We start from the raw sequence: 19,575 nt of genomic DNA on the forward strand, positions 1-19,575 counted from the left end.
GGTCAAAAGCATCACGTTCTTAGGAGTGATGATAACCATCAATTTCTTCTGGACCTCCCACTTAGATACGATAGTCAGGAATGCACAATAACACCTCTTCTGCCTCAGGCATGAAATTCAGTATGTCCATAAGGACTCTCATCAACTCTTACAGATGCACCATTGAAAACATTCTATTTGGATGCATAACGGCTTGGCATGGCAACTGCTCTGCCCAGGAACGTAAGAAACTATAGAAAGTTGTGTGCACAGCCCAGACCATCACGGAAGCCAACCTCCCATCCATGGACTCCATTTACACTTCCCTTTGCCACGGAAAGGCTGTCAACATCAAACATCCTTCGTACCCTGGTTATACCCTCTTCCAACCTCTGTCAGGCAGAAGATACAGAAGCTTGAACACGCGCACCAACAGGTTCAAGATCAGCTTTTCCCTGCTGTTTTTCGACTGCTGAATGAAACTCCAATTTCAAACCATGCTTTGATCTTGCTTTGTGCACCTCCTGTTCAGCTCTAACCTTCTTGCCTCACTCAATCTAAATACCCTATAATGTGTGTATCTTTGTTTGCCATCATCTGCCTATACTGCTCGCAAAATAAAAATTTTCACTATACTTAGGTATATGTACCAACAATAAATCAAATCAAAATTCTGGTTGCTTTGGCCTTTTCGTTTTCCTCATCACCACCAGCTGTTTTCCTTTCATTAGGACCAGATCTTTTCGCATCCACAGTCGGATATTGTCAGCGGTGACCGGAAGGGTGTCCAGAAAGTTTAAAATCAAAACAGACTCTTCCAGGAGAGGCACCAGCAGTGGTGAATCTGCCAGTGGGAGGTGGGTCAAGACACTTACACTTGCCATCTGGCCTCCCAGACAATGTTCCAACTTGCAATTGTAGGCACTGAGAATATGGGCCCACTGTTGAATTCAACCAGAAGTTGTGGGCAATTTAGCCTTGTCTTCTTTAAGTAGCCCTGATGTGGAGGTGCCAGCATTGGTTGGAGGTGACAAAGTTAAACATCACACAACACTAGGTTATAGTCCAACAGATTTATTTTGAAGTACTAGCTTTCAGAGTGCTGTTCCTTCATCAGGTAACTAGTGAAGCAGGATCATAAGACACAGAATTTACTGCAAAAGATCACAGTATCATGCAATTAAAACAATATATTGAACAAACTCGATTGCAGTTAAATCTTTCAACTTTTAGAATGTGTTGCAGGTTTCGGTTCATTAATCTGTAAATCCCAGAACTTCTTTTAAGTCACATTCTCGAGATAACTTAAGGTTTTACAAAACAAAATGTGACATCTCAGCTTATTCTAAAAGATGAAAGACTTAACAGCAATCTTAGTTTGTTCAGGAAGCATACGCTATTGGACATTTCTGTCTGTTGGGCCACTGCTGAACCAACACAATCCTGATACCATTCCGTACCAGAAGGCTTCACGGAACAGCACCACACCTTGCTTGGGATTGGATTGGGCCAACAACTTAAACAATAATAACTGCTTTTTAACTTCTTTAAAGGCTACTTCTTGGCTATGTGACCATTTTCAAGGCTGACTCATTTCAATAACAGATGTAAAGGTATCAGGATGGAGGTCAGGTTACCTATGAATTTTCCATAATTATTCACCAATCCTAGGAAAGATCTAAACTCCAGTACAGACATAGAAACCAAGCACCTTCGATCACCCTCCCATTATCTTCCAATGGGTGTAACCTGATCTTGTCAACTCTTGAAAGGCTTTAGTATCTGCTGCTTCAGAGGAAGTTAGGTTCCTAGTAACTGAAAATGTTGTGAACTTGCAAATAGTCAGAAGAATTACTCATTGCTTTTCATCAGCCCCAAAGTCATTCTCCCAAAAAAAACATTCTTTCCGCATACAGGGCCCAGTCTTCAACAGCAGGGTCAAGCAAGTTAAGCTGCCCAAATAAAGGCATGATCTCCCACACTACTGCCAAATAGCAGTAGTGCTTACACCAACATAAAGACAACTGTTGCAAATTAATTTTCTTCAGGACCATACAGTTTTCTCTTGTCACCACTGAAGCCAGTATCCTATGATCAAGTCACTATTTACACATACACAGTACATGAACTCTGACCAGCTAGCTCAGAATTGGTTCCGAAAGTGACCAGAACCCCTGACACTCCTGTTTGCTTTCATTATCTTTTTTCTTCTCATTTTTTAATTTTAGTCCTCAGCTGAAGAGATTCTAATCTCCTGCTATATATGTAAATTTTTTAAAAATCTACCACACTACTGCCAAATAGCAGTAGTGCTTATTTCTCCCCAGCAACAATTTCGTGAGCATGTAGGACACAGTGAAGAACAATGAGTGCAGAAAACTTTATTCATATCCACCAGCAGGAAGAAAGGAAACACCCAAGTCCCCAGTGACAAGCAGTGTCGTTCTCATCAAGGGCAATGCTTAAGTGAACGAAAAGCTGAAGGGGAGGGTGGGGATTAAATCAAAATAGAATTGGAGGGGTAAATAAAACACTCTGTACCCCACAGTGCCCACCTCTCCTGAAAACTTCAAGGGTATTGGTAGACACTGCATGCACCTTCACTCCTGTTTATTTTTTTATCTACCCTCGCACTACCTCCTAACAGTGGTAGTGCTTATTTTTATCCCCCAGCATCCATGTCAGGTGTGTGCAGGTTTCAGACACAGTGAAAAACAGCAAGTGTGTAAACCTTTATTCGTGTTCCACCACCAGGAAGAAAGGAAACACCTGAGTGGACAGTCTCTGGCAGTGCCCTTCTCATCAAAACGTGAAAGGGGAAGGGAGGAACTAAATCAAAATAGAGTCAGAGGGGGAAATAAAACACTCCACATCCTGTGGTGCCCACCTCTCACTGAAAACCTCAAGTGTATTAGTAGACACTGCGTGCACCTTCACTCATGTTTTTTTCTTCTTAGATCTTCTTAAATTTCCCAGACTTTTTTCTTTTTTTTATTTTCCCCCACACTACCACCTAACAGTGGTAGTACTTATACTTTCCCTGGCACCCATGTTGTGTGTGTGCAGGTATGAGAACAATAAGTGTGTAAATCTTTATTCATTTTCCACGACCCGGAAGAAAGAAAACCTAGAGTGGCCAGTGACAAGCAGTGCCCTTCTCATCAAAGGGCAATGCTGCGTGATCAAAAAAGTGAGAGAGATGTTATCTCTTCTGCTAAACCCTCCTGCTAAATTTAAAACCAGCAACACAGAAAAGATTTATCCCGTGCAGTAATCTGTAAAATTTCAAGTGGCCAAGAACTATTTAAAGTAAAAATTAACAACTTTATTTCTTAAAGTATAACAGAGAATAATTAATTAACAAGTATTTACCATTCCTTACTCTAACCTATCATTTACCATCCCATCCATGATACAAGTCCGATAAAACTCCCAGTTAAGATTTACAAAACAACGTTTATCTCAAAACCAGACAGCTTTTGGTTCTTGTCTTCAGATCTTCCTGTGCCTTCTTTTGTTCTGGTTAGGAATTTCTGTTTTACAGGTTATTGATCAAAAAGGTGCCTTTTTAAGAGAGCTGTTTTTCAGGCAGTCTTTTTACATACTTGGTCATGGCAGTTCTCCTCTCAACTGTTCAGTTTTCCCTGGTTATATACTCCAGGGCATTGGATTGTGTCATTGGCTTTTAAGATTGTCAATATACCCAATTCAAACTTGATTGGAGTTTGATATGTTTCAGGTATAATTTAAACTGATTGGCTGAATTCAAGTTTGCTTTTGGCTGCAAGCAACAAACAAACTAATTGAATTGTTTGACGCAGTGTAACATTGTTACCTTTTGGAGTGCTGTGTCCGGTGGTTTTGCTGCTTTTAATTCTCTTAAAGATATACCCGCATCTTCATAACAGGGAGGGCAGGGACTAAATCAAAATAGATTTGGAAGGGGAAATAAAACACTCCACACCTTTTCAGCTATCCTAAATAAACATGAAAATAAGTGGTTTACAGAATAAGTGATCACAGAATTATTTGAGCACAGAAGGAAGCCATTTGGCCCTTCATAAGTGCTCCAGCTCTCCAGAAGAACAGTTCATTTTATCTAATTCATCTGCCCCCTTCTTGTAACTCTATACATCTTTCCTTTGCAAATAACCATCTAATTATTTACAATGTAAATTAATATTGGGGTGGCACAATGGCTCAGTGGTTAGCACTGCTGCCTCACAGCATCAGGAACCTGCGTTCAATTCCAACCTCCAGCAACTGTCTGTGTGGAGCTTGCACATTCTCCCTGTGTCTGTGTGGGTTCCCTCTCGGTGCTCTGGTTTTCTCCCACAATCCAAACAAATATGTGCATGTTAGCTGAAATGGCCATGCTAAATTGTCCCATAGAGTTCAGGGATGTGTAGGTTGGGTACATTAGTCAGGGGTAAATGTAGGGGAATGGGTCTGGGTGGGTTACTCTTTGGAGGGTTGGTGTGACATGTTGGGCTGAAGGGCCCGTTTCCACACTGTAGGGATTCTATAACATCTAATGTTGTAATTGAATTTTCTTTCACCCACACTCTCTAGTGACAAATTTAGGCTCGAACTACTATTTGTGTGAAAAAATGTTTTTAATTCATATCACTTCTGCTTCTTTTGCTCGTTATTTTACAAAGTGATGATAAGATTATAAAGCCACATTGACTATATAATCGGTCAAGATATTTAAAAATTGAGTTCTAGCTCTTTGCACTCCAGATGAGCTTGAGACCCTGAGGTTTGCAAACATATGAGAGGTCTAATATGGGATGGATAAAGAAACTATTTCCACTGGTTGGAGATTACAGAACTAGGGGCCATTCTGGAACTCTCTACCAGTTGTCAGCGGAGAAAGAAACAACAGGATTAGAAAGAATGAAAATACCTACTCTAACATTGAGTGAATGGGAAGAATAACACAATACAGATTAATCAGGTAAGAGTTGGGAATAAAGAACAAAAGAGATGATAGAGAAAATTAGAAATAGAAAGTGCTGCAAAAACTCAGAAGGTCTGGCAGCATGTAGGGACAAAGAGGCAGGGTTAACATTTTGCGCTGAAAAGTGTGTTGCTGGAAAAGCGCAGCAGGCCAGGTAGCATCCGAGGAGCAGAATCGATGATTCGGGCATAAGCCCTTCTTCAGGAATGAGGCTGGTGTGCCAAGCGGGCTGAGAACACCAGCCTCATTCCTGAAGAAGGGCTTATGCCCGAAACATCGATTCTCCTGCACCTCGGATGCTGCCTGGCCTGCTGCGCTTTTCCAGCACCACACACTTTTCAGCTGAAAATGTTAACCCTGCCCCTTTGTCCCTGGATGCCCTATCAGTTGTTTACTTTAAATTTGAGATAGATAGCAGAACTAAGCAGAACTGCTAAAAGATATGAGTCAAAGGCAGATACAGTATATGGAGTTAGACCAATCAATCACGACCTCATTGAACAGCGAAACAGGCTCGAATTGGCTGAATTGCCCACCACTGTTCCCCTCTGCTGCCAGCCCTGGAGAGGCGCGCGCGTCGGGAACGTGCGTGGGCGGGGACGCGCGAAAGTATTGGCGGTGCGGGGCAACGGCGGCGCATGCGTAGACAGGTGACATTTAGGGTCTGGCTGAAGGATGGCGTAAAGTGGAGGCCGGTGGGGGACATTATTGGGGGGTGGGCGGGTTTTATTCGTGAGGAATCAGGGGTCGCCCCCTGAACGTCTGCCGCCAGGTGACCCGCCTCTGAACTCTCTCTCTGGAGCAAATAATCAAAGCGGGCGGCGCGGCTTGTTGGGCCTGGTCCCATTGCTTGGGCCTAAATTTCATCGGTCCTCCTGGGAGACCGGTCCGTAGCTCGTCTGTCATTCGGGCTGAGGTCGAACCACATCGGGGGAGCAAAAATGAGGAAAGACGTGAGGATTCTGCTCGTCGGAGAACGTGAGTTTGAACTGAATGTGTTGGGAGAAGGAAATTGTCCCCATCCGCAGCTGTCAACACTTTGCAGGGGTTACCAGCCTGAGGCCTGGGCACAGGCGGGGAGAGGAGCTGAGTGGGAGCGGGGGGAAATCAGATACGCTGCACGCATTCACTACCCTTCTCCCACTTTACTGTGAAAGGAGTTGGTATTTAAGAGGAAAGATGCTTGCGAGAAATCCACTGAGGCGGCAGCATTCACGTTGTCGTGTACCCGCGGACGTGACCTTCCCACTGCTACTATATATTGAGAAGTGAGAATCTAAAGCGTTAAAAGTGGTCAAACGGTGGAGTAAACTGAATGGAGATTAGTAATTTCGATCTCCAGACTAACGGTCTGGGAAATCTCTCGCTGTGGTAGACGGTGGGATATGAATCTGGGAACCGACTCTAATGTCAACCGTGTAACTATAGTCGTCGTCATGAAGAAACATCTTGGCCATGCTCTCCTCTTGCCAATTAAATCTGACATCCTTGCCGACGTGTGACATTAGACCTACAGTAATGTGGTTGACTTTTAACTGTGCCTCAAGCAATTACGGATAGACAATAAATGTGGGCCTAGACAGATGTCCACATCTCATGAATGAGTGAGCATCTTTTAGCATCTAACGAAAAGAGGGTTAGGGAGAAACTTTTGTTTGGATCATCATTTTAGTTCATGGATATAGGAAAGATGTTAAACTTGAAATGATTCAGAAAAGGTTTATAAGGATGTTGCCAGGCTTGGAGAGTTTGATCTAGAGGAAAAGGCTGAATGGGTTAGAACTATTTTACCTGGAGTGTCGGATGCTGAGGCGCAACCTTACAGAGGTTTATAAAATTGAGGGGCATGGATAGTATAAATAGCCAAGGTTTTTCCCAGGTTGGAGGAGTCTAAAACTAGAGGACAGAAGATTCGACGTTTCGGGCACATGCCTTTCTTCAGGCATGTGCCCGAAACGTCGAATCTTCTGTTCCCTAGATGCTGCCTGACCTGCTGTGCTGTTCCAGCAATAAAGTTTCAGCTTTGATCTCCAGCGTCTGCAGACCTCACTTTCTCCTCCTAAAACTAGAGGACATTGGTTTAAGGTGAAAGGGAAAAGATTTGAAAGGGACCAGCGGGGCAACTCTTTCACGGAGAGGGTGATGCATGTATGGAACGAACTGCCAGAGATGGTGATGGAGGCTAGTACAATTACAGCATTTAAAAGACATCAGGGTAGGTGTATGAATAGGAAGAGTTTGGAGGGATATGGGTTAAATGCTGGCAAATGGGACTAGGTTAATTTAGGATATCTGGTTGGCATGGACGAGTTGGACCAAAGGGTCTATTTAAGTGCTGTATACGTCTATGTCTGTGACTTTGTGGCTATCCCCACTGAGAAGGCGTATGATTGTTTCTCTTTCCCAAATTCTTCTGCCGCCTTTTTGGTATGATGTCTGCTGTCAGTATTATCCTTTCCTGTTGCCATTCTAATGTCTTTTCAACTCAGTTGATCCCGTATTAGAAAGTAAATTGTACTTTACTTGGGGCTAAAATAGCTATCTCATTCTTGAATCCTGTACCTTCCTTACCAGCTGCAGTCATAGTTATACATCATAAAAAACAGATCCTTGGATCCAACCAGTCTTGCTGAACATAATCCCAAACTAAACTAATCCCATCTGCCTGCACTTGGCCTACAAACCGCCAAACATTTCTTAATCATGTATTTATGCAAATGTCTTTTAAATGTTGCAACTGTACCTTCATCCACCACTTCCTCTGGAAGTTCATTCCACATATGAACCACTTTTAAGGTAACAAGAGAAAGATTTAAAAGTATAGCCCTTAGACTTGAAATCCCCTACCCAAGGGAAAAGATACTGCCTTATCTGCTCTGAGTCCCACCAATCTTACAGGCAGTCCAATGTCTCCTTTTGTGAATTCTCAAGAATAGTGATCACAGTTTTCCACTTCTTTATCCATCTTAATGGTTAGAAAATTGAAGGCAAGAGAAAATGACATCTTAGCCAGTGGCACAAAGAGCTTCATTTTTTCCCTCTGCTCTAGAAGTGAGGTAAATATTGGCCAGGATATTGGGTGAACTCTCCTGCTTTTCATTGAGAATTGTTGCACCCTTCAGAAAAATGCTTGTTAAAATATCCAGTGTTCCAGATGACACTTGCCTCACTGAACTGTTACCCTCACGTTATGTCATCAAATCTCTTGAGTGGAAATTTGAAACCTTCAGATTCTGATACAAGAGTGGTGACTGCAAGCCATGACTAACGTAATTGATTATGGGGGTGGTGTGGATTTTGAGGTAGTGGAGGGAATCAGTAAGATTTGTAATAATGTTTGAAGGGAGTACCCACACAATATTTTGGAGTAAGGCAGGCCTTATTTGATATTTGGAAAGGAAACGTTGCTTGTTAGAGAGGTAGCTGCTCCTGGTTGTGCTGTACCACAGGTGAACCTTTGGGGCCATGGAAGATTTGTGCTTCAACCGGAAGCTTTCATAGAGATTCCATAACATCCATTCCCATTTAATCAGCCAGTTCTCTGTTAACAGTCACTTAACAACTAACCTGCTACAAAATGTACATTTTTTAAAAAAAAATCTTCTGCCAAGTATTTTTGTCAGATAAAAAGTACTGCAGTTGCTGGACATCTGAAATAAAAACAGTAAGTGCTGGAGAAACTTAGCAGGTCTGGCTTCATCTGTGGAGAGAGAAACAGAATTGAAGTTTCCAGTCCATTGTGACTTCTTTGAAACTGAAGAAGTTATATTGGACTCAAAATGTTAAGATCAACTAGGAGAAAGTGAGGACTGCAGATGCTGGAGACCAGAGTTGAAAAGTGTGGTGCTGGAAAAGCGCAGCAGGCCGGTTGGAACCGAGGAGCAGGCGAATTGAAGTTTCGGACATAAGCCCTTCTTCAGGAATGAGGCTGGTGTTCTCAGCCCGCTTGGCACACCAGCCTCATTCCTGAAGAAGGGCTTATGCTCGAAACGTCGATTCTCCTGCTTCCTGGATACTGCCTGGCCTGCTGCACTTTTCCAGCACCGCACTTTTCAGCTCAAAATGTTAACCCTGCCTCTTTGTCCCTACATGCTGCCAGACCTCCTGAGTTTTTGCAGCACTTTCTATTTCTAATTTTCTCTATCATCTCTTTTGTTCTTTATTCCCAACTCTTACCTGATTAATCTGTATTGTGTTATTCTTCCCACTCACTCAATGTGAGAGTATGTATTTTCATTCTTTCCAATCCTTTATATTTTTAATTCACAGCTGTTAGAGCTCTGGAAAATGGAAGTAACAATCTCACATTCTCCTTGACATTCTGAGGAAGAAGATAATACAATAGGACAGTAACAATACTGAAGATAACTTACTTATAATTGCTTCCTACAACTTTGCTTATCAGGGCACTTAATAACTTGAGGAGTATCCCCAATTTACTGAGTTTAAATTTGCAATGTTAGTGAAAACCAGATGTTAGACCATGAATTCTCATTTCCCTGGTGGCAAATTCATGCTAGTGCTGGAACATTAATGGAAATATATCTAGCTATGCCACACCCAATCACCACTAAAGTCTGATATACATCTAGTGTAATGAAACCTGACAGAGGTCAGAACTAAACACCATTTTAACTCTTATGCATTTAGATGCTCTGACTTTCATTTGTTACCATTGAGGGTGGGTCATCGAATCCCTGCAGTGTGGAAATGGGCCCTTTGGCCCAGCAAGTCCACACCAACCCTCCAAAGAGTAACCCACCCAGACCGACTCCCCCACTACTCTATGTTTAACCCAGACTAACGCACATCCCTGAACACCATGGGCAATTTAGCATGGCCAATTCACCTAACCTGCACATTTTTGGATTGTGGGAGGAACCTGGAGGAAACCCATACAGACACAAGGGAGAATGTGCAAGGGAGACTCCACGCAGTCCACTGAGGTTGGAATTGAACCTGGATCCCTGGCACTGTGAGGCAACAGTACTAACCACTGAGCCATCGTGCCATCCTAGGTCATACTGTCGACAGATAGAAAACCCAGCTCGGATTTAATTTGAGTTGTAATAAACGTGAATGTATAAGTTGTGTTATGAAGAGACTTGAGTTCGTAGGACGTGACATTTCACTATCAGCTGTAATCCCTATGAATACTCGACTGTGTGGAGAAATCATTAATTATTGCCATTAGCTTTCTTTCAACTTAGAATCACTAGTTGATTGGTTCATGAGCTTTCCTCTGATTCAATTTTTCTGTTAGTTGAGGCTGACCAATCAGATGGTATAAATATACCAATGTAGGCAAAACTTGAATTATGGTACAGTATATAAAAATGAACTTACTTTAAGTCTCTGTCTGACCAAAGAGCAGGTATTGCAAAATCCATTTAACACCACAATGCCCCAAGTCTTTGAATCAACTCTTACCCTAAATATGTAGTATGTGTGTTGTGTTTACTACGCATATTCAACATGAACTACTGGCAGAAGTTACAAAACAGTAATGTTCTCATATTTATCAAGGACATAGATAATACGCTATAATGATACAGAAAGCTCAGATTTTGAATCGATTGACAAGTTTTTTTTCAGTTATCTAAATATTGAATAATTCTTGGGATGGGGTGAGGAGGGGTGATTATCGTAAATTTCAGACACTCTGTATCTGTTAGAGCTTAGAAGAATGGGAGATGAACTTATTGAAACATACAATGTCCTGAGGGGATTGGGTAGGGTGGATGCTGAGAGGATATTTCCCCCTGTGGGTAGACACTAGATTTAGGGAGCACAGCTTAAAAATAAGAGTTTCTCGTTTGATGATGAAGTTTTTTTTCTGGTTGTGGGTCATATCTGTGGAACACTCTCCCCAGAGCTGTGAAGGCAAGATCATTGAATAATTTTAGGGCAAATAAAGGTAAACTTGTAACTAATAACTGACAACCGGAAGCGGCAGAGACAAACCACTACAAATGCCGGAAGAAAGATCACAGAAGCGCTTCACAGGAGGCTCCCCAGCACTGAGGATGTCATCTAGACAGGGGACGAAACATCTGCAACACAAATTCCCAGCTCGGCGAATAGGAACAGTCCATTAGAGCCCTGTGAGACTCTCTGCCATTTAATAAGAACTGATCTGATTGTGAGCTCAACTCCACATTTGTGTACAACCTGATACTCTTAGATTCTTGACTAACAACGAAGACACTCTGCATTTGAAAATATTTAACAGCACTGTCTCCATTGACCTCTGTTGAAGAGATCCAAAGACACTCAACCCTCTGAGAGAAGGCTCATTTGCACCTTAAAATAGGTGACCCCTTATTTTTAAACTCTCTCTTGCTTAGTTCCCATCTCTTTCACAAGGCGAAACATCCTTTCGGGATGCACCTGTCAAGTCCCGTTATGTATCAACAAGATTGTCTCTAATTCAGTTGAACACGAATGAATACAGACCTGACCTCTCCATCCTTGCTTCATAATGTTACAACCCATCCAAGGTATCTGTCCAGTTCTAGGCTTTGTATAACATCTTATGTTCTTCCTTAAATAAAGAGTCCCAAATTGTGCACATGTGGTCTCACCAACACATTATACTCCCACAGCAAAACGTCCCACTTTCAACCCCAAAAGAGAAAATGCTGGAAAATCTCAGCAGATCTGGCAACATCTGTAAGGAGAGAAAAAAGCTGACGTTTCGAGTCTAACTCCTTTTCTCTCCTTACAGATGCTGCCAGACCTGCTGAGATTTTCTAGCATTTTCTCTTTTGGTTTCAGATTCCAGCATCCGCAGTAATTTGCTTTTGTCCCACTTTTAAATTTCATTCCTCTTGTAATAAGCAACCGCATTCCATTTGCATTCCTAATCACTTGCTGTATCTGCATACTGGTTTTGTGATTCATGTAATAAGGCATCCCGATTTCCCCCCTCGTCAGAACTCTACAGTTTCTCCCTATTTAAATAATATGCTGCTTTTACGTTCTTCCTGCAAGATGGCTAAGTTCATATTTTCCCACATTATACTTAATTTGCCAAATTCTTTGCCCAATCACTTGACCACTTTGTAGACTCCCCTTAGGTCATCTTCACAACTTTGTTTCCTTCCTATCTTGTGTCATGAACAAATTTAGCCACTATAAATTTGGTTCTGTCATCTGAGAAATTTATATACATTGTAAATAGTTGATTTTCCAGCACTGATCCCTTTGGAACATCACTCTTCACAACTTACTAATGCAAAAGTGACGCCTTTTTTTAACCTGTTTAGATTTTTAGATTAGATTACAGTGTGGAAACAGGCCCTTCGGCCCAACAAGTCCACACTGACCCGCCGAAGCGAAACCCACCCATACCCCTACATTTACCCCTTACCTAACACTACGGGCAATTTAGTATGGCCAATTCACCTGACCCTGCACATCTTTGGACTGTTGTTTTCCTGTTAACAAATCAGTTGTCTTAAAATGCAATGACATTCATGAAATTCTTCATTTTTAGTTCCTAGTTGTGGATGAACTGATACTTGACCATATGTGGCACTGAAGTGTCATTTTGCATTTTGTAGTCTTTGCGCTTGTACACTTCTGCGATGAAGTTAGGAAATACAGAATTTTGTCCTAGCAACAATGAAAGAAAAGTATAAAACTAGATTTGGATTATGTGACTTGGAGCTCTTGGTTATGAAAGTTATATATGTAGAAGATATTTCTCAGGTAATCTTGGTGAGTTGTTGCAATGTATTTTTAAGGAGAAAGTGAGGTCTGCAGATGCTGGAGATCTTCCTGAAGAAGGGCTTATGCCCGAAATGTCGATTCTCCTGTTCCCTGGATGCTGCCTGACCTGCTGCGCTTTTCCAGCAACACATTTTCAGCAATGTATTTTTACTAAATCAAACAATGTTTTTTATATCTCTGTAGTATTGATGCTGCATTTTATGCCTAATAGGGTAGACGCAGACAATTTTCTCCCAAATGCTTATATCATGCTGCACTAACTCCTAGTTCAAATGAGTAGTTGGGTGCCTTGATTTAATTTTATTTTACTTACTTTTTTTGTGGTCAGACAGTTAATTGAAGCAAAGACACATAATGTTTAAATGGGAGGCAGGAGTTACCAAGGAAACAAAAAAAAGTTGAAAATACACACCAGAGAGCAGGTTGTAGTTTCTGATGTTAGCCAGGCTGTCATGTGGAAGTTGTTGAATAGTGATTCCTATGAAAAGTTAGATAGCATTGGGGTAAAAGGAATGTTAAAATAAACAAGCAATCACAGTTGGTTCCACACCAGCATTCTAATTCACAGCTCAATTCTTCTAAGTGTCCGTTTTTGATTATAGCTGAAAATGTGTTGCTGGAAAAGCGCAGCAGGTCAGGCAGCATCCAAGGAACAGGAGAATCGACGTTTCGGGCATAAGCCCTTCTTCAGGAATGAGGAAAGTGTGTCCAGCAGGCTAAGATAAAAGGTAGGGAGGAGGGACTTGGGGGAGGGGCTTTGGAAATGCGATAGGTGGAGGGAGATCAAGGTGAGGGTGATAGGCCGGAGTGGGGTGGGGGGCGGAGAGGTCAAGAAGATGATTGCCGGTTAGGAAGGTGGTGCTGAGTTCGAGGGATTTGACTGAGACAAGGTGGGGGGAGGGGAAATGAGGAAACTGGAGAAGTCTGAGTTCATCCCTTGTGGTTGGAGGGTTCCCAGGCAGAAGATGAGGCGCTCTTCCTCCAACCGTCGTGTTGCCATGGTCTGGCGATGGAGGAGTCCAAGGACCTGCATGTCCTTGGTGGAGTGGGAGGGGGAGTTAAAGTGTTGGGCTACGGGGTGGTTGGGTTGGTTGGTCCGGGTGTCCCAGAGGTGTTTTTGATTATAGTACAGACTTGCATTCTGCTTTGTCATATTAATAGAGAAAATTGTCCACCATTGAAATGGAGTGAGTTAAAAATTCTTTTATGATTCTAAAATTATTTCTGTGGTTATATCCTTGGCATGAACGATCTTTTGTTTACAACGGAGGTGAATGTGCTACTGTTTTCGTGGAAGACCAGAAGAAAGAATAAAAATGGCAACAAAATTGTTTTGGGCACGGTGATTCCAAGACTACATGTAGTTTTGATTACTGCTGTCTTATCTGAAACTAATCCAGCATGCAAAATAAACTGAATACCCTATCTATGCTCTGTTACCATGCCATTTTTAACTAATTTGCACTCCTGAATCGCCTTTTACCATAGTAGAGTGCCCTATTCTGTGTCACAAAAAGACACACTGGACACTGAGCAGACACTGGGAAAGAGAGAAGATGAATAAAGATGTGGTCAGAAGTGGGTTTTGAGGCTTTTTTTTAATTTAAAACTAGGATAAGATAAGCAAGATGGAGAGGTTTAAGACATTTTTCTAGGAGGAAATTATACCCAGTGAAGGCTTCACCACCAATGGTTTGATTGCAAAACTTTTCATGAAGTATACAGTGGCCCAGGCACAAGTAAAGGTTTTTTAAAAAGTCTAAAGAAATGTGGATGCTGAAAATCAGAAACAAAAACAGAAATTGCTGGAAAAACTCAGCAGGTCTGCCAGTGTCTGTGGAGAAAAAGCAGACCAACCCAGTGGCCGTTCTGCAGAATGGAAGAGTTAAGTGTGTAAGCTGAGAAGTGAAGTTCAGTTGGGTGACAACTCAACATTTGAATGTGGAAAGTCATCGAAGGACCTGAAATTGAGAACAATAATTTTGAACTAGAAGTGATATGGAATGGAAAGGAAATTAATTGGGTGAGGAATGAGAAATTGGATGAATGGTGCATAATATCGGATAAAATGCATCCTTGATCAGCTGAAATTTTGGGTATGAACTGGGTACTTTCGTGCTTGAAGGGGACAAATAATTTGTATTAATGCTGTCATAAAAACAAAGTACTGACAAACTCAACAAGTCTGACAACATCTATGGAGAGAGAAAAAGTTGATGTTAGTTCCAAACTGTCTCCTTTGGAACAGTTTATACTATATGACCCTGTTTTAGCACTTAAATAATAATATCTTCAGTTACTTTTTAATTATTTAAAGGAAAGGAATTCTATCAACATAGGTTTTTCATGCTCACAGGACATCTCAAAGTTTTTTGCAATAATTTATTACTTTAAAGAGCAATCTTTATAACATAGGTAAGTATGACAGACAATCTCTATGCAGCAAGGCTCTACAACGTATCTGTTCTTGTTATAGGAGCTCTGATGAAGAGTCATCTAGACTCGAAACGTTAGCTTGCTTTCTCTCCATGCATACTACCTGACCCGCTGTGATCTACAGCATTTCTTGTTATCTGTTTTTATTATGTTGGCCTAAGATTCTGGATAGGAGAAAGTGAGGACTGGTGCTGGAAAAGCACAGCAGGTCAGGCAGCATCCGAGGAGCAGGAAAATCGACTTTTTGGGTAAAAGCCCTTCAACAGGAATGATGAAGCTTTTGCCTGAAACGACGATTTTCCTGATCCTCGGATGCTGCCTGACCTGCTGTGCTTTTCTAGCACCACTCTAATCTAAACTCTGGTTTCCAGCACCTCCAGTCCTCCCTTTTGCCTAGAAAGTGAGGACCGCAGATGCTGGAGATCAGAGTCAAGAGTGTGGTACTGGAAAGACACAGCAGGTCATGCAGCATCCAAGGAGCAGGAGAATTGACGTTTCAGGCATAAGCCCTTCATCAGGAATCCTGACAAAGAGCTTACGCCCGAAAAGTTGATTTTCCTGCTCCTCAGATGCTGCCTGATCTGCTCTGTTTTTCCAGCATCACACTCTCAACTAAGATTCTGAATGAACTGTTTTTATGTACAGTACCATCTGATCTTCTGTAGTAATTTGAACAAGCAAACAACATTTTGATGTAGTACTTATACATTAGAACGCAAACCTTGGATTGGGGCTTGAAATTGAATCAGTTTTAGCAGTCAGTGAAGTAGATAATGTGATTATTAATAATTCAATTCTTTCACATTTTGAAGCTCTGTAACTTCTCCAATCTAGTAGCCATTTTAAATCACCTAACCAGAAGGTGGTACTCCTTTAGACGATTGTAATTCAAGATTTTCGTTTTTCACTACATGCCAAAAAATACTATGGAATGTCAACAATATAGAAGATTTATCTTTGCAAGCAAAATAGATCTTACACCTGCTTGCCAAATAAAAATAGCCATTTAAGGACTAGATAGCACCTTGTAAAATAATCCTATTTTTAGTGTCAAAATGCATATTTAGGTACATGCTTGAATATACAAGTTAATTCTTCCACCACATTTTTAACGATAATATACTCCAATTCGGAGGTGGCCTCAATTTTTAAGCTCAGAAAAACATTGCTTAGGTTTGTATTCACGTTACAAATCGGTAGATGGAATCAAACAAGCAATACAACCTTTGTTAACAAGAAGTTGCTCAGGAATCTATATAGCAGATCAAATGACTATCAATGAACAGAAATGGGTTCTCCTGCAAAAATCAGTGAAGTATGAAGCTTGTTTCAAATTAAATGTTATGCCATTTGCCAGCTCATCAAATAAGGGGGACTTAATGTTGGTGGAAAACTGGTGGAGAATAGAAGAAGGAAATATCCATATTAAGGAAGATGCCCAAACCCAAATGCATCATTGGGTCAACCAATGGTCTGATATTGAGCAAAATGTATCATATTAGGTTTTTCAAATCATCAGAATAGTTACACAGTCGTGCAGCATGGAAACAGGCCCTTTAGTCCAACTTGTCTGCGCTGACTGGACATCCCAATCTGACCCAGTCCCATCTGCCAGCATTTGGCTCATATCCCTCCAAACCCTTTCTATTCATTTACTCATTCAGATGCCTTTTAAATGTTGGAACTGTACCCAGCACTTCCTCTGGCAGCTCATTCCAGGCACACTCTATCTTCTGAAACGTTTCTCCTCAGGTTCTTTTTCCCCTCTCACCTTCAACCTATGGCCTCTAGATTTGGACTTCCTGCAACACATATATATGTATTTAAATGAACCAATCACGCTGGTCCAGCAAATACTTCAAGGCAGCAGCTAGTTGGTATATTGCTTCTTTATGGAGCAAAATGTTTATTTTTGCAGTGGAAGATCAAGAAATTTCAGAATTTCCAAGAGATCTTGATGCCCAAGTTATCAGTTCCCAGATATTATCTTGGAGAGCAGTGAGTACCCACTACATCATATTGACAGCACAAATGTCCATGAATTTGTTATGCCCAGGGGTTGAACTGCGGAGCATTCCAGTTAGTCATAGAGTCATAGAGATGTACAGCACGGAAACAGACCCTTCAGTCCAACTTGTCTATGCCAACCAGATATCCCAACCAAATCTAATCCCACCTGCCAGAACCCAGCCTATATCCCTCCAAATCCTTCCTATTCATATACCCATCCAAATTCCTTTTGTATGATGCAATTGTACTAGCCTCCACCACTTCCTCTGGCAGCCCATTCCAGACACGTACCACCCTCTGTGTGAAAAAGATGCCCCTCTCACCCTAAACCTATGCCTTCTAGTTCAAGACTACCCAATCCCAGGAAAGGACTTTGTCTATTTATCCGACCTATGCCCCTCATGATTTTATAAACCTCTGAGGTCACCCCTCAGCCTCCAGTGCTCCAGGGAAAACAGCCCTAGCCTATTCAACCTCTCCCTATAGCTCACATTCTCCAACCCTGGCAACATCCTTGTAAATCTTTTCTGAACCCTTTCAAGTTTCACAATATCTTTCCGATAGGAAGGAGACCAGTATTGCATGCAATATTCCAACAGTGGCCTAACCAACGTCCTGTACAGCCGCAACATGACCTCCCAACTCCTGTACCCAATACTCTGACCAATAAAGGAAAGCATACCAAACATCATCTTCAATATCCTATCTACTTGCGACTCCACTTTCAAGGAGCTATAAACCTGCATGCCAAGGTCTCTTTGTTCAGCAGCACTCCCTCGAACCTTACCACTAAGTGTATAAGTCCTGCTAAGATTTGCTTTCCCAAAATGCAGCACCTCGCATTTATCAGAATTAAACTCCATCTGCCACTTCTCAACCCATTGGCCCATCTAATCAAAATCCCATTGTAATCTGAGGTAATCTTCTCCATTATCCACTACACCTCCAATTTTGGTGTCATCTGCAAACTTACTAACTATATCTCTTTTATACTCATGTCCAAATCATTTATATAAATGATGAAAAGTAGTGGACCCAGCACTGATCCTTGTGGCACTCCACTGGTCACAGGCCTCCAGTCTGAAAAACAACCCTCCACCACCACCACCCTCTGTCTTCTACCTTTGAGCCAGTTCTGCATCCAAGTGGCTGGTTCTCTCTGTATTCCATGAGATTGAACCTTGCTAAGAGAAAGTGAGGACTGCAGATGCTGGAGATCAGAGCTGAAAATGTGTTGCTGGAAAAGCGCAGCAGGTCAGGCAGCATCCAAGGAGCAGGAGAATCGACGTTTCAGGCATTCCTGAAGAAGGGCTCATGCCCGAACCGTCGATTCTCCTGCTCCTTGGATGCTGCCTGACCAGATTGAACCTTGCTACCCAGTTCTAGTAGAATTTACATTGTATGAGAAGACGCATTTCCTTGAGGTAGAAATCTGTACAGACAATAGATCAAAATTAAAGTCTGTGTTGACAGTCAAGTTTCGAACAGGGATTTTTGTGCGTATCAATGACAACAGTTGGTTAGGTGAAGATGACTTGGTCGTATGTGGAATTGCTGTTCTGGTGGCTTCAGCAATGTACACAGGTTATTAGCATGAAACATATTCCGATCCCATATAGTCATTAAGATCAAGAGGTACCTGCAAAGAAACAGTTCCCAAACTATAGTTATAATGGGGGTTCTAACAACTTAATTGAATTTTTAGAAGTCTGTCACAACAAGGTTTTCGAGGATCATGTTCACACTGATTGGAATAGATCATTAGTTGGAGTTTAAAAAGAAGTTCACCAAGTGTCAAAATGTGTGCAGCTGATTTGACGTTTTATTTGGTTTTAGTACCAACTTATGGGATGCTTTTAAAATCATAAAAGGAGCGAGTAAACTATTTGGCCCCTCAAACTTTATCTGCCATTCAATAGGATCGTGGCTTATCTGACCATTCCTCATGTCCATTTTCTTGCCTTTTCCCCTTAACCCTTGATTCCCTTCTGTTCAAGAATCTATCTAGCTCAGCTTTAAATATACGCAAGAATTCTGCCTCACAGCTCTCTGTGCCATGGGTTCCAAAGTGTCTCAACCCTCAGAAGAAATTCCACCTTGCTTCAGCCATAAATTGGTGCTGCTTTTTTTCTGTGGCCATGTCCTCTGATCCTTGACTCTCCATTGGGGGAAAACATCCTCGCAGTATTTACCTGACAGGCCCCTTAAGAATCCTATTTGTTCCAATGAGGTCACCTCCCATTCTTCTAAAGACCTGAGTGGAATAGAACATAGAAAAATACAGCACAGTACAGGTCCTTTGGCCCTCGATGTTGCGCCGATCCAAGCCCACCTAACCTACACTAGCCCACTATCCTCCATATGCCTATCCAATGCCCGTTTAAATGCCCATAAAGAGGGAGAGTCCACCACTGCTACTGGCAGGGCATTCCATGAACTCACGACTTGCTAAG

The 19,575-nt window shown here is 41.8% G+C and overlaps 1 protein-coding gene across 3 annotated transcripts in view; it reads left to right on the forward strand.

The window, feature by feature from the left end:
- Positions 1–5,659: 5,659 nt before the first annotated feature.
- The window catches only part of rhot1a (ras homolog family member T1a), a 97,775-nt gene continuing 83,859 nt past the window's right edge, over positions 5,660–19,575 (forward strand). For all 3 annotated transcript variants that reach the window (XM_043715098.1, XM_043715099.1, XM_043715100.1), the window contains exon 1: positions 5,660–5,920. In XM_043715098.1, coding sequence (XP_043571033.1) covers positions 5,884–5,920 — 37 coding nt within the window. In that variant the 5' untranslated portion in view covers positions 5,660–5,883. The remainder of the gene's footprint in view (positions 5,921–19,575) is intronic.

Source organism: Chiloscyllium plagiosum, chromosome 24 (genome assembly GCF_004010195.1).
Source record: "Chiloscyllium plagiosum isolate BGI_BamShark_2017 chromosome 24, ASM401019v2, whole genome shotgun sequence".
NCBI lineage: Eukaryota > Metazoa > Chordata > Chondrichthyes > Orectolobiformes > Hemiscylliidae > Chiloscyllium > Chiloscyllium plagiosum.